The sequence below is a fragment of the Scyliorhinus torazame genome, chromosome 10 (assembly GCF_047496885.1).
Source record: "Scyliorhinus torazame isolate Kashiwa2021f chromosome 10, sScyTor2.1, whole genome shotgun sequence".
In the NCBI taxonomy this organism is placed as follows: domain Eukaryota; kingdom Metazoa; phylum Chordata; class Chondrichthyes; order Carcharhiniformes; family Scyliorhinidae; genus Scyliorhinus; species Scyliorhinus torazame.
Window position 1 is genome coordinate 159,342,848 of NC_092716.1, and position 21,662 is coordinate 159,364,509.

The 21,662-nt window shown below is 39.4% G+C and overlaps 1 protein-coding gene across 5 annotated transcripts in view; it reads right to left on the minus strand.

Annotated features, from left to right (window-relative positions):
* Positions 1-21,662, minus strand: part of LOC140430996 (activating molecule in BECN1-regulated autophagy protein 1-like) — a 629,857-nt gene that overhangs the window by 389,718 nt on the left and 218,477 nt on the right. For all 5 annotated transcript variants that reach the window (XM_072518877.1, XM_072518876.1, XM_072518878.1 and 2 more), the window contains 2 exons: positions 2,674-2,754; positions 1,597-1,697 (listed from right to left, as the gene is read on the minus strand). In XM_072518877.1, coding sequence (XP_072374978.1) covers positions 1,597-1,697; positions 2,674-2,754 — 182 coding nt within the window. The remainder of the gene's footprint in view (positions 1-1,596; positions 1,698-2,673; positions 2,755-21,662) is intronic.

The following is a 21,662-nucleotide window of genomic DNA, read 5'->3' on the forward strand; positions in this document are numbered from 1 at the left end:
CCCCTAGACATTAAGTGAGCTTTGAAGTTAATTTTATCAAAATCCGGTGATACTGGTATTAATGCTCTTTTCAGGACCCTTCCTAGAAGCAGCTCATTAAAAGAATAGCCAATGGACATGTCTTTTGATAATAGCATTCACGCAGACGATAGGAGTAACTTCTATCAGGATGATCTGATTATATATTTGCATATGCAATAATGCTATTTCTCTCTTTTCATGACTACACCAGAGATTTTATTATATAGAATTTTCAAAATGTGAACTTTAATTTCTATTGTGGTATTTTTGCAATAAAGGTGGATGGTCTAACACAGTTAATTCCCCAAAAGGTTTTGTATAATTATTGGGGTCTGTAACCATATTTGGGGTTTGAAGCATCCCGACTGAAATTACAAACTTTTATTTCAGACAGTAATTTCAATAGCAACAATTAAATCACTGGAATTACTGAAAACAACAAACTCACCTTTAGGCAAACACATACCAATATAGACAATTTTTATTACTGTTTTGTTAAATCTCTGTATGAGACCAAATGAAAGCCTTAGAAAAAGACCCAAGTAAATTGGTGAATCCATTTAGGAGTTGATATTAAACTACTGTCCTCTATTGTACGGAGACCTCTGTAACGAGACATCATTACAGAGGACTCAGTGACCAACAGTGGCACTCAGAAGTCTTGCTAACATGCTTGCTCCAGAGGTGACACACTGTATCTCAGAAACCTTACTTGTAAAACTGACAATAACCTTGAGTTCACTAGTAGATAGGTGGCAGATTAGAAATAGTCATGATGATGATGAGTGGACTATTGCAGCTTCAGTAAGACTCGAAACAAAAAGCATCTACAGCATTAAAAAGATCTCTTGGTTCATTGCTGCATTAATATAAAGTATATGAAACTATAGGATGCAGGCAATTGTTGGGACATCTTGTATAATTAACTCACTGTCCTCGTTGAATTATTTGGAATAAATGGTAAAAGTAAAGCAAGTGTAAACTTGAGGTGCCAAGAACACAATGGCTTGTCTGTTGCTCAACTGGAGTAGCTTGAAAACACCATCCTTGTCAGCAAAAAGAGAGAACTTTTTGAAGAGGGTTGAGAAGGACTTTAAAAAAAATAAAACTAGAGTACACAATTCTTTTTTTTTTCCAATTAAGGGGTAATTTAGATGGCCAATTCACCTACCCCGCGCATCTTTTTGTGTAGTGGGGGTGAGACCCACGCAGACAGGGGGAGAACGTGCAAACTCCTTACGGACAGTGATCCGGAGCCGGGATCGAGCCTCGGTCCTCGGTGCCAGGAGGCATCAGTGTTAACCACTGCACTACCACCACCGTACTGCCCCCGAGAAGTAGGATTTTTTTGAATGGAATGGATAGAATTACATTAGATAGGCCAAAAATAGGAAAAGCAAATCGATTAGTCATGCTGCATAAACGATAATGCAATCCTTACAGCTTGTGACTACTGGGTCACTGGTCACCCTCAATTATTACATAACCGAAGGTGGCTTTCTTTCTCTGGAATGTGAGGAAATGTCTCTTGATCCATTTGTTAATGATGTCTCAGCAGACACAGAAAATATTTACCTGCCAAGGCTCTATTGACAGAGGAATGAGTGGCTAATCCAGGCTGTCCTCGTTCGTGGAAGATACCAGCGTAAGGAAGGTACTCGGGCAGCAGAAATCGCCTGCAAAGAGTAAAATATTCGCTCAAATACAAATGGGCAATAACATTCTTGTATAAATGATCAATTCTTTTAAAGTGAGTAGCAATTTAGTATTTTGACATGAAAATATAAATTTGGAACGGGGAAAGCTTGGAAGTTTAATGTTGAAAATCTACTTTCATATGTTCCAACAGGTTTCAGAACAAGAGGATGAAATGTAATGTAGGTGCTTCAGAAGCAGCATGAATCCTGCACATGTTCGTGCATAAAGTATGTTGCTGACAGCTTCTGTGTCCCTTGCACTCTTGTGGTAACATTTCCACATTAACTCTATAAATTTGTTGGATAGCCAATTTCCTTTTTAATTTCTCTACAACGACTTGACACAACAATTGAGAGAGAAAATGTTTTAACCCCACTCTCATAACCCTTCATTTTAGTTGATGTAATGTTCTTCTTTCACTGCGCCTGATCTCCAAAATGTAAAGTATTGGAGATGCAAACCAAAATCTTGCTTTCTCTAGTACACGATCATTAATTAACCATGTCCCATGTAAAGGAAGGATTTAAAATGGAAAGAAGGAAGTATGTGACTCAAGTTGATTTTTCTTGTACTCTTCATCTGCTCCTCACTATCTCTCCCTCAGCAAGAGATCTGCTGAATTGGATACTTCAGCTACCTATGTAATTTTAATAGGTTGGGGAGAGGTCAGGGAAGAAGTGAGAGGAAGAGAGGATTCACATATCAGCTGTCTAGAGTGGAGAGAAAATTGGAGAAAACAACATTTGAAGATCATTACCAAAAATATTGGAGGATCTTACAGTGGCTTGCCATCCAGGAGATAATTTGGTTGAAATATCCAACATGCACTCACAATCATTCAAGATGCCTACCAATCACAGCCAACAACACTCTTGCAGTTCCATTAACTTTGAATTGATGCTGTAAATACATTTCAACAGGCACCAAACTTAGAAATGTACTCATCGGTCTTACCGGGGAACGAAACGTCCCAGTGATGGGGCTGTCATTCTCGCATTTCTTGGAGCTCGATGGCGTGATCTTTCTCCTCCATCCCTTCAACACAAAAAAAGGAAAAGAAACAAACATTTGTTGAATGCCAAATAAAACAGTTAATAACGCCATTCATTTCAACTCACTTCAAATAGCTTTGCAGGTGTTCGCTTTTTCCATTGAAGAAATGCAATGTTTTATGTACCACAAGGAAAATGTAGAATCTGAACATTACCTTAATTTTAATGAGGCATTATATTCATTAAATTCAACTATCAGTTATGCGTTGTTTGGGAAGGGATAAGAGCAATAAATCATTTTGTTTGTCAGAGACATCGTCAGATGGCTGATATAGTGATGCATTTCAACATAACTCACAACTTCACAATGTTGGTTTGAATGTGCACTAGAGGTTTGCTAAATCAATTTGCAGAGGTGATCTCTTAAAACAAATATAAATCTGACTACACCTTTGGCTCTGGTGCACACATTTTCCAGTAATTCGAAGGACAGTAAAAACTATTGTTGCTGTGTTTACAACTTAGTAATTTTCTGCTACAACTTACTTCATATCCATATTCAAATTTATTCAGGTTCCAGAAAGATATGCAAATGACCACAAGATATGAAAGACATATACCTATACTGTTTCATTAAGTTGACATTATTTATTCACTTTACTATATATAAAACACATGCCAAGACATTTTGTTGTGTTCCTTTTGAGCTACGGGAGGCAAACATTGGTCAGAAGAGTGAAGTGGTGGGACGGAGGGGGGGGGGGTGGAGTTGGGAAGATGAAAACAGGGGAGCATTCTAATAATAATAATAATAATCTTTACTGTCAGAAGTAGGCTTATATTGCAATTAAGTTACTGTGAAAAGCCCCTCATCGCCACATTCAGGGACACAGAGGGAGAATTCAGAATGTCCAAATTGCCTAACTGTGTAAGACCCTCCACAAAGCAGATGTACAGAGATGCAATGCAAATGGTTACTGATGCTCACACAAACATTGAAACAGTGTTAATAAAAACAGAAAGTGCTGGAAATACTCAGCAGGTCTGGAAGCAACTGCAAAGAAACAAGAGTTAATCTTTTGAGTTGAACATACTCTTTTTCGGAACCTCAAACGAGTAATTTTCCACTGGAAAGATTAACTCTGACCCTCTTGCCACAGAAGCTCCAGGCCTGCTGAATATTTCCAGCACTTTATTCTTATTTCATGCACAGTATTTTGCTTTTATTTACATAACTTTCTCCAGGATTATTTGAAGGTTTTATTAAAAAAGGGGATGCTATATGTTATACATTGTTCTATAGTATTTTCAGCACAATAACAGGCAATTTGGCCAAACAAAATAATATCAGCATTCAATACAAAATAATACCAGCACTTGAATCAGGTATTCCGAGCATTGCAAAGAAAGGTTCTGGGAATCTTGCATGTAGGCCTGGGATAACTGGGCAAGGGGTCCTGGATTTCGCTAGCACTGAGAAAGAACAGAGTGCAGTTCTTGGATCGTAACCTCCAAGTTTGTGATTTTGTTTGGAAGACTTTTCCGACATTCTCTTCAACTGCGCAACCTTCCTTTTTGGATAGTATCCTATCACTTGCAGGGTCTGGCGAGGGATGTATTTCCAGCATCTCGGAGAAAATCTTGTCAAAGGATGAGGTGCAAGTAAAATGGGAGGGAGAACTGGGGCCTATTTTAGATGGGCATGTGTGGTGTGAGGCCCTTCGCAGGGTCAACTCCATGTCCTCCTGCACTCAACTCAGTCAAATTCAGCTCAAGGTAGTATATAGGGCTCACCTAACTCAAGCTAGGATGAGTCGTTTCTTTTTGGGAGTGGAGGACACGTGTGAGCAGTGTTCTTTCGGACTGGCTAATCACACCCATATGTTTTGGTTGTGTCCCAAGGTGGCAAGCTTTAGGGCCTCCTGCTTTAACATCATGTCAGCGATTCATAACATTGATCTGGAGCCTTGTCCTTATTGGCCATTTTCAGGGTATCGGACTCCCTGGCATCGCAGATGGGGTTGAAGGCGGATGTTCTCGCCTTTGCCTCACTAACAACCCGAAGGAGAGTTCTGCTGGTTGTTAGTATGTGGAATCTGCACCACCTCAACCACCAACTTGCGATAAAATTCTCAGCTTTAAATGTTATCACACACACAAGTGCAACATGAAGTTATTCTAGCTCATTACCCCAATATCACAACTCTTAACACATTTGATGCGTTGCTGATAGGTAATTGAAATGGGACGATGCTCCACTTTATAGTAATTAATTGGAATTTAAATCTATCAAGTTGATCATTGCAGCATTCTATTATTTTTCCATTCCCTAACCACCTAATGTGCAGCTTTGTCACACCTTGTCTCAGCTCCAGGTATTTTGCTCCAATAGAAACCATTCTGTAAGGTTCACTGGATGAAGTAAGAAGTTCCTACAAAGCTTTTCATTCAGACTGCAGTTAAATTGTCACTTCTTGTAATGGTAATTATGGCAAAAATACTTGAGAAATCTCTTTCCTCTGGGCAAAGGACAGCTAAACTCATAAATTAAACACACATGGCATTCCTTCATCTCTTCAGTACACATATTCTATGGTGATCAGACCATTCATCTCATTCCGAAGGAAGATCCTTGCATTCTCAAAATGTAGTGCAGAATTTGAGATGAATCTGCTGAGAATAATAGATTGATTACATTGGGAAAGGTACATAACCAGATCTCGGTCCATGGGAGTTCAGACATCAACCACTCTAACTACTCTAAACAATAGTTTGTTTTTACTTAACTCAAAATCCCCCACTGCAATTACATATGTACTGCAAATGCAAACAGACACACAAACTAGTGAAAGCTAAATTTGAGTATGATAAAAACAATTGTAGTTACAACAATTTTTGCATTTACTGCATATTTGCATAAATGGTTACAACTTTAAGGTAGTTTCATCAAAGTACTTTTTGATCACAAAAAAAACTGTCAAACCATCTGTGCTCGTTTTCTGCTTGCTCTACTTTCACTCAAACATTTTGACCAATTCTTAAAGTTTAACCTCATTTTCAATGCTCCCACCTGATTTTCTGTACTTCAGTTACTTCAATTCTTGCACAAAAGTGACAGGTTGGCTAACAAGTGTTAATGGTAAAAACCCTGCATCCGGCACACCCATCATGGCATACCGTCCAATTAGACTTCTACCTTTAGTGCTGCCACTCCCCACCCACCAATCCAAATATGTAAGATGGGTGATATTACAGATCACTATTACAGCTCCCAAAACTGCCCCTGAAGGAAACTGTATAATGAACAAGCAGATTTGCACCAAATGTTATCTCGTTCCATTTTGTACTCTGGTTTTCTGGCTCAGGCTAAAATAAAATCGCAACCAGTTTAAATATAGTGTGTGCTACTTAAAAGCCATTAAACTGTTTCGGCCCCATGTCTGACTTAAATTGGAAGAATTTGAACTTCGGACTTAAGAGATCAAGTTGTTAAGAAAGGTGACTTCTCCATTCAACCCCTATGAAGAACTGTAATTTAAAAGCTGGAAGAATTTCTGGGTTTCACACTGGAAAGAGCAAAAGCCAAGTAACAGTCTGCATGGGTGCCTACATGAAAAATGCTGTTGAACTTTTTTTTAACAAAAAAGGCAGCCTCCAACTGAAGTTACTTTTCTCCTTTCGATTGCCTTCAATTTTTTTCCATTGCTCCTGACAAAGTTGAAAAGTTGTCATTTGAGTCCAATGATAGTCTAAATTAATCTATCAATGTATGGTACAGATGCAAGACCAGGTCAAAGTTGCTCAGAACAGAATACTGCCGTAACTTACCTTCTGGTAAATAATGGAAATTGGCAGAGTCCTCAAACTTTGATTCAACTGCATGATGCCTAAGAGACAACAATAACAATGAATTCTAACTATTCTCTCTAGACGTGTGAAGGTGATTTGTTCAAGGATGAGTCAGCTGATGCAATGTGTCCACATCCATCACAGAAAATCATTGTTCATAATGGGGAAGATAGGTAATTGAAGCATGGATGATTGCACTGTAATTACAGGGAAGAATTCAGAGATGTTCATTTCGTAACTTGTATAACACGTTGAATTGGAAAAAGAGCTAGAAAAACACATGTCATAGATCACTTATGGGCCTTGCAAAAAAGGGCATAATTAACAGCTACATTACCATGGGCAGATTACCCTGATCGATAACCTTCAGGAGTTGATGGTGGTTAATCCCATTGGATGCTTATATAACAAACTTCACTCCATATATACAGCATGGGGGTGAGTTACTTGTAATAATATGTATATTGTAAAGAAGACAAAGGGTTAACAATTTCATGTTAATGCTGCTCGCCACCAGATGGGGACGTGACTCCTGGGAATCTGGGAGGTGGTGTTTAGGCGCGAGAGAGATTAATTATATAGTTGAGAGTTCTGTAGTTCGAGATATCATACAGTTTAATTCGGTATTCTTTTACCAAGGAACTTGTTCGAATCTTATTTAAGTAGTGTAAATAAATCAGCTTTGTTCATTTACTTAGCTTGATGTTCTTTGTTCAACACTGCGTAATCAAGACATCCTGACAAACAAAACAGAGAACATCACATTGCAATTCTGAATTTTCCTGAACCTTGGACATTAGAAGTACAAAAGTGTATTCTTAAAAATAAGGCAACACATGTTTCAAAGAAAAATAAAACCTTTTTAAAACAGTGCTGCTAATACTACCAGAATTGATTGTGCTCAAGCCTTTCCACTTCAAGGCTTTCAACCAATTAGCACAGTGAATCAATAACAGGAAACACATGGTCCTGTGTACAACACAGCACAGATGATTTATGTTTTTAATGTAATATTATGCTTGAGAATATTGAAAAGAGAAGAAACAGGAGGAGTGCAAATATGCTGCCAGTGCCAAGAGACCCACCACACAACAAAAAAGCTAATAGTAGAGGATGATAAAAGCCAATGGCACTGATAAGCCAATAGTAAAGAGCACTTCAACAAAACAAAACAGCATTATTTTTCTGGTGAATTGTGAGATGACAGACAATTAGCAGAGATTACACCAATCCCACAGACACACACGCCCACACAATTAAATCACAACAGCATCACACAAGCTTCTTGAGCCTGCAGGACTTGAAGCTGAAGAGACTTTTTACGTTAGTTTGAACTCTTGTGCTAAATACTTGTACTTAATCAGGCATTGGGCAGCATTTAAGTATCTGTAGTTAAGTGGAGACCAATGTAAGTAGCAAGAAAATGTAACAAGATAAAATGGACTATAAAATGTTATTCATCAATAGCAGCCCAAACTTAAAATTGCTCCGGAACTGAATTTATTTGTAAAGGGTGCAAGTACTGGTTACATGCATGATTTATAATGATAATTAACTTGGATTCCTAATACCTTCCAGTCTTCAGATTCAAACATCTCTTATGCATCTCTTTTCTTAAACTGCTTTTGCTTTATACAAGCCTCCAGAAAACTCATACCTGCTAAGCTTTTGTTACCTCCCCTGCCCCTGTAAAGACTTGGCATCCATCACTTTTTTTCCTTTGAAATGCCCTTTGATTTGTTTCTACATTACAGATGTTAAAAAGTCAAAGTTGCTTTTGTTCCAGGTGAAAGTAATATCCAGGGTAGATATTCTTGGGAATCACACCATCATATTCCAGCAGGTAAATATGTCTTCTATTGACTCAACAGTGCCCAGTTATGTAAAAAATAAATACCAAAACATTCATGGTTCCTGGGAATGCAGAGGAGGCCACATTCAGGGCAGAACTGAATGAAGGTCCTGAAAATGATTCTCCTTGCTGCAGCACAAGAGGCTCAATTCATCCCACACAAACCAAGAATGTGCATCCAAAGATATGCAGGTTAGGTGGATGGGCCACTAAGATTTGGTGGGATTACCGGGATTGGGCAACAAAGTGGGCCGAGGTAGGGTGCTCTTTCGGAGAGTTGGTGCAGACTCAATGGGTCAAATGACTGCCTCGGCAGTGCAGTGATTCTATGAAAATATCACCCACTCCCAATAGATAAACACTGTCAGAAAGGTTGCAAATGGGCATATTCCTTTAGGTATCGCCCTTTCCCATTCATTAACCATTCTAGACAAAGTTCCAGGAGGCAAATGATAAATGGGCCAGAAATTTCCCTGATTGCAACTCAAATGTTTGTGATCTGCTGCTGGCAGTGGAAGAAACGGCACCATTGGTAGGTTTACAGATGTCACCTGATATAATTATTCATTGTTCTTCTATGGCACAACTAAACAGCACGCCCTACAAAAAACACATGGTAAATTTTCTAATTGGTCCAGGGCGGCATGGTAACATAGTGGTTAGCACTGTTGCTTCACAGCGCCCCCAGGTTCAATTCCCGGCTTGGGTCACTGTCTGTGCAGAGTCTGCACAGAGTTCTCCCTGTATCTGTGTGGGTTTCCTCCGGGTGCTCTGATTTCCTCCCACAAGTCCCAAAAGACGTACTGTTAGGTCATTTGGACATTCAGAATTCTCCCTCTGTGTACCTGAATGGGCGCCGGAATGTGGCGACTAGGGGCTTTTCACAGTAACTTCATTGCAGTGTTAATGTAAGCCTACTTGTGACAATAAAGATTATCATTAAAAAGGTAGGAATAATCCCAATCTCTCGGATTATCCACATGTACATCAAAATGTTTGACTCCAATATGTTGACCAAACGTATTGTGCATTCTGTAACAAAGCATGACCTGAGAGTTACGTTTTACATGAAAGAAAAATTAGCTTGACAGGAAACCTATACAGAATGAGTGAAAAAAAGAGAATCAAAAATAAACCAGTATATCTAACAGGTCAAAAGCCCTAAAATTCTGCATAACAGCAACGTATATGCAGATTTGTCTGTCTGCGGTCTTGATTTGAGTAAAGTACACAGGAACAAAAAAATTACTAAGATAGGATGAGAGACGCAACGGAAAATAAGCATGACTTAATTGTAGCTTTAGACCCATGATAGCTGTCCATTATTTGTGTGTCCTTGGTATTGCTAGAAACTAATCACTTCTCACTCTCTCTTTTTACACTTGTGGGGTACAGCAGCATTGAGAGAATAAACAGCTATTACTTCCCTGGATGTTGATTTACTTTTTGCAATGAAATCATATTCCAGGCATTACAAATGGAGAATTTGAGCCATTTTCACTCTTGTTTACAGCACAACACCGTAATTGATCAGTTTAAACACAGGCAGCTGGTACTAATCCTGAGAGAAACTGCTTTGTTCTATCATTAATTAGATAATTATCTGAGTTGAACATAGTATTTATTCATCCTCAATGATGCTCATTTGGAGCTACAGGTACATAGAGCTCACCGAGTTAAATACAACTGATTCTAAGCGTTGTGATGGTGTCACTGAGAACACAGCTAACTCCAGCAAAAGAAAACCCATTGGCAAATACAGCAAAGCCACCTGTGTTAAATTATCTTTTGATTTGCATTGTAATATGCTTTCTGTTTCAGTACTTCGAGATAACAACAGTTCAGTGCTTTGTTTTGACATCAACAAGACAGAATATTTTAGATTATATACATGGGTAAAATAGACACACTGCTGGCTGAGAACAAACGTGACCATGTTGGACAGCAAGACAGACTGAAATGGGCTCAATTTTTTTTCTGAGCAACACACTCAGTTTTCTTAATCAATTGGGTGATAAACCCTTGACACCTTCTTACCATTTTTAATTCAAGTTTTGCTCAGATCACATGTTTGCTCTATGAGGAAAATCAAGAATAAGAGTCACGTCTGTGATGATGGAGCATGAATAAACTATTCACACCATCAAATTTCTAGTTGGTTAGTATATGGTTAAAAAAATGTTTTTTTGCCTTTGGACAAACCTAAGTTTTTAACATATATGGATAGTCACCATGAGCGTACATTCCCATCAAGAAACACAAGTACTAGTTTACAAAGTGATAGCACTTTAAGTTAATTAAGTAAGCCTAGAATGAAAAATGAATACCTGGAATGAAAAGCTAGAATCAATAATAGTGGCCACGCAACTAATGGATACCCACCTAGTTTACTGATGTTCAGGGGAGAAACTGCTCGGTTTGGCTTATTATTTGACTCCAGACCTGCAGAAATATGGTTAACTCAACTGCCCTTTGAAATGGTGTGGCAGGCAACCCAGTTGCCACCAACACCTTCAAGGGCAATTAGGGATTTGCAAAAGATGCAGGTTTTTCCCACATACAGTCACAGATTTTTAGTGTTCAACAAGAAATCTTATAAACAGTATTTAGAATGGAATGTTTAATGTTTGAATACTCTATTCAAAAATCTGCAGAATGTAATTTTTAGTTAAAATTTGAAAGTGTTAGAAGTACTGAAAATTTAATCCCTCATCCCATTAACACATGAAACTTTTCTAATAGACTGAGAACAGGTTTGTCAACCGGACAAGATTGTGCTGTAGTCTCCAGAAATGTAAGACAAATCTCCTGGGCACTGCATCAAGCAACCAGCAGAAAGATCAGAACATTATTAAAAACAGTAGTGTTTTTATTTCTTTGAAGACTTTATGAAAATAAAAGAGATATGAAAGAAAATGGCTGTTTGACTCTGTGAGATGATTGAACAAAGAACAAAGAAATGTACAGCACAGGAACAGGCCCTTCGGCCCTCCAAGCCCGTGCCGACCATGCTGCCCGACTAAACTACAATCTTCACATTGGAGCTTATGTGATGAAACATAAGTCCAGACTTGGCACCTCTACATGAGAGAAACTGCTTGTCCTGCAAAAACCTTTAATGTTGACAGAAGCCAGCAAACACCTCGGAGTGAATTTGACAATCAACACAGTGGGAGAGCTTATCACACTAGCATACTGACACATTATCATTAATCACGCAGCACTAATAAATCTGCAAAAGGGACAGCTGAAAATTCACAATTGTATCATGCACACTTAAACTGTTAGTGATAGAAGATTTAGATTAGTGCAGTAGGGTGTGTGGAATATGTCAGGTGCCACTTGCATATTTTATGAACTTGTTTATTTGGTAAGTCATGTTCAGTTCTGATACTGCATGGAGTAAACAACAACTAGTATTTAATTAGTCCTATGAACATGTAAAAATATTCCATTACAGGAGTTGAGCCCATTACTGATAACTCTGTTATAACTAAAATACTAATCATTGATTCTAATTCCTGCATCTGAATTCTACTCAGTTATGCATTTTTATCATTTTCTTTCCTAAGGCACCAAGTTCTCCCTCAGAAGAAACATGTGCCCTTTTTTTAAAAACTAAAGCAGTTGTTATTGATGTATATGTCTTGACACGAAGTGTCAGCAAATTCATTACTGGCCACATCGTAGTCAAGCCTATTGTTATCCTTGTCCAACATAAAACTGGTATAATTCCATTCTTATCATTAACTATTAATCAGTTCTGATTTTTCTTTTGACCCTGAGGCTAGTTGTAGTGACCCTAGTTATTTGAACTACTTTTAATCAATTTAACCCAGAGCTGGGATGTAACCTGGGATCATCCTAGTCTCTATGGCTAAAACTTGGCAAATGTCAAGCAAGAACAAAGATTATGGAAAATACTTCCTCAGATCATCAGGCACATGAAATACTATAAAGCAAACATTCAAGAAGTTGGACCATTGAATACCTACAGTGCAGAAGGAGGCTATTTGCCCATTGAGTCTGTATCGATCCTCTGAAAGAGCACTCTACCTAGGCCCACTCCCCACCCCATCCCCATAACCCCACGCATTGATCATAGTCAATCCCCCTAACCTGTATATCTTTGGACTGTGGGAGGAAACCGGAGCATCCATTATAACGATTAACATCAATATCCGACAGTTGTAACTAATAGTCTTTAAAAATGAAGGTGAAATATTTCTTCTAATGAAAGTATTACCAATGGATACGTATTTAAATATTAACAATGGGTATTTATTTAAATATTAATAATGGCAATTTATTTAAATATTAACAATGGCCTCTTCTTTCCTGAACAAATGTAAAACGTTGTAAGAATGTATTACTTTAAAATTTGATTGGTTTAGACTGACAGATTTGATAAAGCATGGTGCCCTCTCATCCATTCTTTGTTATCTTAATGCAGCCGACAGCAACTGACATTTCCTAACAAATTTCTAATTCAAGTAAAAAGTATTTATCCAGTACATGCCCCTTAGCCTAAGTAAAAACTATTCTTCATCCCACCTGTGCGAGTCAGACATACATTCATGGTAAGCACACAAAAAAAAATCAAGTTCACTCACTGTCTGCTCAGTCTGTGTCCCCATGCATCAAGACATGGACAACATTTAGTCTCAGTTTTGTAAGTGACAAACGTTATGATCCCAACTGGTGTTACCACAGGACAAGTCAGATCTCAGGAGGGAACCTGGCTTGATCTAGCTTGTATGTTTAGATGGTAGCCATGATGTGGAGATGCCAGCATTGGACTGGGGTGAGCACAGTAACAAGTCTTACAACACCAGGTTAAAGTCCAACAGGTTTGTTTTAAACACTAGCTTTCGGAGCACTGCAACCTGAGGAAGGAGCAGTGTTTCGAAAGCTAGTGTTTGAAACAAATCTGTTGGGACTTTAACCTGGTGTTGTAAGACTTCTTACAATATGTTTAGAGTCATGGAGAATGGCTGCTGAACACAATCAGAGGCTGCTGCTGAACATTTAACAAAAGAATAAAACTTATATTAAACAAGAAAAGATTAACTATATTACACTGCACCTTCACCCACAACTAAACCGTCACAGATTTATGCAGATTTGTAAACACACAAGTTAGAAAATTTGATATTTTAATGTTCATTGTGAGTACACAGTCCACGTAAACCAAAAAACTACCTGTGATCAGATACACCACACTCCGAAGCCAAGTGACAAATGCCACTCAAAACAGATGCTTTGGATCTCTCGACTCCCCCATCGCCTTGGAATGTCCTCCGCAACTATGCTTTCAGTTGGAAATCTTCAACAATGATCCACTTGTCGGGTTTCAGTCTCACGTATTATTCCTCTCCCCTGGATCGCCACATGCATTTAAGCTTCTCAGTCATACCAGCAGAAACAGTACTGCTTCACAGCTCCACAGTAAGGAGTCACGCACCTTTGGCCATTACCTCGGGTCTTCTGGTTTCTCACAAGCCTCTTTTGCTTTAAGCCTACTTCCTACGCTTCTCCCTTTAAAATTAGAGCCTTCTTCTGGTCGTTACTCTCGACATCACTTAATAGGACCTTGTCCATATTCCTGTTTTTTTCCCTTTAACTAGAAGGTCTTCTTGGGATCTTTAGGACCTGCTCGCTACAGCTCCTTCCCCCAATAGACTGGTATCTCCCTTGATCCAGAACTCACTCGACATACATTGTTACATTAACTTTAGAGCTACTATCTAATGTCCTGAGACTTATTTTCATCAACAATCTGCTAGAATACACAATTAGAGATTTAAACTGCTCACATCACTAAGTAAACCTCCAACAGCTTTCTGTTCTCCTGTGGCCTCTCTGTTGCTCTATCTTGTGTTTGCTTTAACCTCCCTTCATGAGTTGTGATACGTCATTAAAAATGCAGGTGTACAAACAGCTCCAAACCTGCTGTTTCCACTCTACTCGACCCAAGTTTCACCTTTTTAAACTCAAAAACAAAGAATATAAATTAAACTTAAAGCTAAAACTTATTCCTAATACCCAGAAATACAACTTACTTAAACATATCTTTGTTCCTAAAGCAAGTAACATTCATGCAGCACAAATGCTTGGCAATGATCATCTCAAACAAGTGGGAGTCTACCACTTGCCCTTGGTATTCAATGGCGGGGGAAAGAGGCAAAAAAACGATTCAATTGGGAGTCTAAAGCTACATTTAACTTCCGAGTATGAATCCTTCCTAACCTCAGGCCAGAATTGTTCTGATTAAGATTGGGAAGGAAACCAGGAGCAGAGATTGTGCTGACATGTATGTATCTCACAAAAGCATAACAGCACATCAGCAAGTCTATGTTTGAAATTTTGGCACGAGTGAGTTGGTAAACTGAGCATCTCTGGCCATCAATTTATTTTCAGTTGGTGGTATTGGAAAATAAACTTGCCTTTTCCAAGTCTTGAACTTCTTGGCTTGCGGGATATAGAATATTTATGGAACAACCTAGTTGAAAGGAGATATATTCATTTCAATGAACTGCATTGGTCAGTATGGCTAGAATGCTCAGCTGCACAGAGTTGATACCCATGATAAAGTTAGAGCTCTTTCTGTTTGGAGGCTCAGAAAATGGACAAGCTTGTTTTGAATCTGTGACAAATTTGGTACAACATCCTGGACACTGAAAACTACCAAATCCCTGCAGCTTCTAAGCATAACTGGTACAATAGGAAGTGTAATGGGTTTGTCCATGCAAGCAACGAAGCAGAAAATGTTTGATTTAATAAACATCCCAAAGATCAGTTTTCAAATATTTTATTGCCATTCGCAGTAGGTGCATAGTCATATCTTGTGTTTTTCTTTGTTTGATTGTTCAAATGCATGCATATACACATACTGATTTGTGTGGATATTTACTGTCTTAATGAGATGGGAGCCCAAGCATTAATAATTATTGACAACAAAGTCAGTTGCCCCGCCACAAAGATTTTAGGAACAACATTGTTTTCTACCCCTGCACAGAATTATCTAGTATGTACCCCTCCTTTTGAATTATTACTTAGCTGCAGAATTATGTCCGCAGTACTATCTACAACTGTACACCAATTGGCTATGATTTGTTTCCCCTCTAATTTCACATTCAGAAATATTGATCTGCATGTAGTGGTGTTTATATTCAAATTATTCTATCAAAAATGTAGCCAATATTTACAATGAAGGGCTAGTTGGATATATATTATCTGTTCATGAATAATTTAAATACACTTTATGAGATTGGTGCAGTACTGTACGCATATTGCATTGTAGGGTTCCAGAAAATTTGACTCTGCAGCAAAGCTGATGGGACATTACTTTTTAAACCTTATTAGAGTTGTAACCACTGTACAAGTTCTACTACTCATTTCAATTTTATTTTAAATTTAATCAGCAAACATAAGAAATAAAAATTCATGTTGATCCCATACTTCCACAACAGCAAGAAACAGAAGGATGTCAACTCAGATTTTAATACAATAAACTGAGTCCAAAGCAGCCACTTGCATTTCCCTCAAATTATTACTTTTATATATATATATACATATATATATATATAGGATCATTAGTGCAATGGCACCAGATGTTTGTGTTTTTAAGGGAATGTGACCATCTAACACAGATGTACTCCACACCAAAATAAATGTGATAGGAAATGGTTGCAAGGACAACATTTATTGAAATATTTCCCTGCAGATGAATGGAATTAAAGTCTTATCAACAATTTATAGAAAATAAATCATTATTGCTGCAGCCGGTGACACTTGGGTTCTTCAGCTGGCATCATTAGCTTTATTTTGTAGGAACTAACAGTTTAGAATGTATTTAGTTAAAGGCCTGGAACAGACCCCAACATCCTTTGTTTAGGCAGCACAGCAGCACAAGTAGATAGCACTGTGGCTTCACAGCGCCAGGGTCTCAGGTTCGATTCCCTGCTGGGTCACTGTCTGTGCGGAGTCTGCACGTTCTCCGTGTCTGCATAGATTTCCTCCGGGTGCTCCGGTTCCCTCCCAGTCCAAAGACGTGCAGGTTAGGTGGATTGGCCACGATAAACCAGGGACTGGTTTAGCACACTTGGCTAAATAGCTGGCTTGTAATGCAGAACACGGCAGCAGCGCAAGTTCAATTCCCGCACCGGCCTCCCCGAACAGGCGCCAGAATGTGGCGACTAGGGGTTTTTCACAGTAACTTCATTGAAGCCTACTTGTGACAAGAAGTGATTATTATTAAAATTGCCCTTAGTGCCCAAAAAGGTTAGGAGGGGTTATTGGGTTACGGGGATAGGATGGAAGAGAGGGCTTAAGTGGGTCGGTGCAAACTCGATGGGCCGAATGGCCTCCTTCTGCACTGTACATAGAAAAATATAGCACAGAACAGGCCCTTTGGCCCACAATGTTGTGCCGAACTGTTGTCCTAGATTAATCATAGATTATCATTGAATTTACAGTGCAGAAGGAGGCCATTCGGCCCACTGAGTCTGTACCGACTCCCGGAAAGAGCACCCCACCCAAAGTCAACACCTCCACCCAACACTAAGGGCAATTTTGGACACCAAGGGCAATTCACCATGGCCAATCCACCCAACCTGCACATCCCCGGACCGCGGGAGGAAACCGGAGCACCCGGAGGAAACCCACGCAGACACGGGGAGGACGTGCAGACTCCGCACAGACAGTGACCCAAGCCGGAATCGAACCTGGGACCCTGGAGCTGCGAAGCAACTGTGCCATTCACAATGCTACCGTGCTGTTCTTAAGAACAAATAAATCTACACTATATCATTTTACCGTAATCCATGTACCTATCCAATAGCTGCTTGAAGGTCCCTAATGTTTCCGACTCAACTACTTCCACAGGCAGTGCATTCCATGCCCCCACTAATCTCTGGGTAAAGAACCTACCTCTGACATCCCCCCTAAATCTTCCATCATTCACCTTAAACTTATGTCCCCTTGTAATGGTTTGTTCCACCCGGGGAAAAAGTCTCTGACTGTCTACTCTATCTATTCCCCTGATCATCTTATAAACCTCTATCAAGTCGCCCCTCATCCTTCTCCGCTCTAATGAGAAAAGGCCTAGCACCCTCAACCTTTCCTCTTAAGACCTACCCTCCATTCCAGGCAACATCCTGGTAAATCTCCTTTGCACCTTTTCCAAAGCTTCCACATCCTTCCTAAAATGAGGCGACCAGAACTGTACACAGTGCTCCAAATGAGGCCTTACCAAAGTTTTGTACAGCTGCATCATCACCTCACGGCTCTTAAATTCAATCCCTCTGTTAATGAACGCTAGCACACCATAGGCCTTCTTCACAGCTCTATCCACTTGAGTGGCAACTTTCAAAGATGTATGACCATAGACCCCAAGATCTCTCTGCTCCTCCACATTGCCAAGAACTCTACCGTTAACCCTGTATTCCGCATTCATATTTGTCCTTCCAAAATGGACAACCTCACACTTTTCAGGGTTAAACTCCATCTGTCACTTCTCAGCCCAGCTCTGCATCCTATCTATGTCTGTTTGCAGCCGACAACAGCCCTTCTCACTATCCACAACTCCACTAATCTTCGTATCGTCTGCAAATTTACTGACCCACCCTTCAACTCCCTCATCCAAGTCATTAATGAAAATCACAAACAGCAGAGGACCCAGAACTGATCCCTGCAGTACGCCACTGGTAACTGGGATCCAGGCTGAATATTTGCCATCTACCACCACTCCCTGACTTCCAGTTCGTTATCCAACTGGCCAAATTTCCCACTATCCCATGACTCCTTACTTTCTGCAGAAGCCTACCATGGGGAACCTTATCAAATGCCTTACTAAAATCCATGTACACTACATCCACTGCTTTACCTTCATCCACATGCTTGGTCACCTCCTCAAAGAATTCAATAAGACTTGTAAGGCAAGACCTACCCCTCACAAATCCGTGCTGACTATCCCTAATCAAGCAGTGTCTTCCCAGATGCTCAGAAATCCTATCCTTCAGTACCCTTTCCATGACTTTGCCTACCACCGCAGTAAGACTAACTGGCCTGTAATTCCCAGGGTTATCCCTAGTCCCTTTTTTGAACAGAGGCACGACATTCGCCACTCTCCAATCCCCTGGTACCACCCCTGTTGACAGTGAGGACGATTGATCATTGCCAACGGCTTTGCAATTTCATCTCTTGCTTCCCATAGAATCCTTGGATATATCCCGTCAGGCCCAGGGGACTTGTCTATCCTCAAGTTTTTCAAAATGCCCAACACATCTTCCTTCCTAACAAGTATTTCCTCGAGCTTACCAGTCTGTTTCACACTGTCCTCTCCAACAATATGGCCCCTCTCATTTGTAAATACAGAAGAAAAGTACTCGCTCAAGACCTCTCCTATCTCTTCAGACTCAATACACAATCTCCCGCTACTGTCCTTGATCGGACCCACCCTCGCTCTAGTCATTCTCATATTTCTCACATATGTGTAAAAGGCCTTGGGGTTTTCCTTGATCCTACCCGCCAAAGATTGTTCATGCCCTCTCTTAGCTAATCTGTATGTTCTATGTTATGTTATCTGTTAGGATACCAGACAATAACCCCAAACACTTTTTAATTTTTAAAACTGAGGAAAGGATCATTTTCTCCAGGAGTGATTCCACTGACAAATAGGTATCTTTTATATCAAAGCAAACGTTATTCTTAAGACACGTTAAACACATAAACACCACAGTAAATAGCTTTCAATTAACAATTAAACAATTCTTAAAACACAAGGAAACCCTTCTTTTAAATAAATTTTAGAGTAACCAATTATTTTTTCCAATTAAGGGACAATTTAGCGTGGCCAATCCACCTAGCCTGCACATCTTTTGGGTTGTGGGGGAGAAATCCACGCAAACACGGGGAGAATGTGCAAACTCCACACAGACAGTGACCCAAGCCGGGAATCGAACCTGGGATCCTGGAGCTGTGAAGCAACAGTGTTACCCACCTCTCTTTGTAAAGAAATACCTGGCTGGAATGAATGATGATCATACTTTTATGACATCGTGATTGCATCTTTTGTATACACACCACCTGTCTGTAGGTTAAACCTGGATTTTTAAAAAATACTGCAACAGATATATCCAATATAATCTACATAACATTTTTCTACATTCATCACAATATTCATTTTAGGGTGAAACAGGAGTGGTTTAAGCTTTGGAGACTAGGCCCATATTACAGGTTACATTTGGGAAATTGAATGGACTTGTTCCTACTTAGTTTTCATATTTCACGATTCATTCACAGTTTGAAAGATGGTGTTAGAATCAAACTTCAATGAATGAGTGGTTTGGGGCATTGGCCCTTTCTGACCAATATCCTGGCATATTCGTATATATTCTTCCTGCCAGTTGAAAGAAAATTGAGCTTGGTCAATTTTGAATGAGTTCTCAGTCTGAGGCCCTAACAAATATAGTTGAAGTGCAAGATTTTGGAAAACCTGAAAATTTAAACTAAAAATATTTTCATGTACGTTTGAATTATTTGAGCAGCATACAAACTTTGGACATTTTCACCTTTTGAACAATGCCATTCTTTTGGGTAGGTGGACTTCCTGAGTCTTGGCTGACTAATTTTAGACTTATTCTGTTCTTAACATGTCTATCAAAAGATGTGCAGTAGCATCTCAGGTCTCCTTGGTGTGCCTGCTTTAAAGGGGAAAAACATGGCTTATTTTAAAAAATTAAGCTAAGATCAGGAACCCTCAAAATGGGGGCAAGGACCGTGAAATTTCCAACCTCAACAGTGAATGAAGTGTTACCTATATCCACACTGGGACACATACGGTGCTTGTTGCTTTTTGACAAACTTGAAGTCCTTTTCTAAAAAAATTATTCATCGGTTGATAATAATCCTCATCACAAGTAGGCTTACATCAACACTGCAATGAAGTTGCTGTGAAAAGCCCCTAGTCGCCACATTCTGGTGCCTGTTCGGGTACACAGAGGGAGAATTCAGAATGGCCAAATTACCTAACAGCACGTCTTTCGGGAGTACCCGGAGAAAACCCACACAGACACAGGGCGAACGTGCAGACTCCGCACAGACAGTGACCCAAACTGGGAATCTAACCTGAGACCCTGGAGCTGTGAAGCAACAGTGCTAACCACTGTGTTTCTGTGTCGCACAGGTCTTCATTACTGAGTCTTGTATCAAAACATTGTTAGTACTGCTGTAGAGAAAGAAAATCGGTGTTTTATGCAGATATAATTTATTTTGATTTTAGATTGCAGCAAATATTCCATGTCAGTTTATCACTGATTTGCCTCCCCAATGCTTTATGTGGTGAGATTCTTTTCACCCATGTGCTTTCATGCTGAATAACACTGATCAGCACAGGTGCTCAGTTTCACTTTGATGCTATGTTGAGCAGGTTGGAGTTAGTGATTCCACCGACTAGAGTGTTATATTCAACATCTTGATCCAGACTTGAGACTTTTTGTGAAAACTGGCTAGCAATTAAAGAACACCATTGCTGCTTCAACCCCAACATTCTTGCCTAAAAACTATAATCCTGTAATGAATTCATTCACATCTACTTAGCCCACCTCCCCTCAGCAATGGCACTGAAGGGAAGGTGGTCTAATTTGATGTGAATCTGCTTAGCTGCTAGTATTATACCCATGTTACAAATCTCAAGACGGGACATGAACAATACATCATAGTTCCTTACTGTGGTATAGCACTTCCTATGTTATCTTGTTATTCATACCCGCCTGTACCAATATGATACTTGCAGCCAATTGGTTCAAATTCTGCATTCACAAAACAATACTAAATTGAGTATGAAACCAATGAATCAAATAGGAGGAAACAGATACACCAGATCAAACAAAATCTACCAATAAAAGAAAATGAACAAATCATTGCTAATATTAGTGGAGAAAACACTTCAGTCCTTTTCTTGCTTTCTTCAATAAGCTGGTCATTTACTCAAAACATTATGTGGCTGGCTCAAGGAATATATAGCACTTACAAGGATTTAATAAAATGACAGTAACATTTTTGTATTTGAAATGCCATCAACAGTCTGTGCAAGACATCCTCTAGTTTGTGCCAATGTTAAACTGATTAACCTGAAGCTGTTTACTGATTTAGATTGTATAGCTTTAAATGGATGCAGTTTCTCCATGGCAGAATAATATATTCTGCATTTCACGCCTATTCTCGTGTATTTCATCTGACTTAGCAGG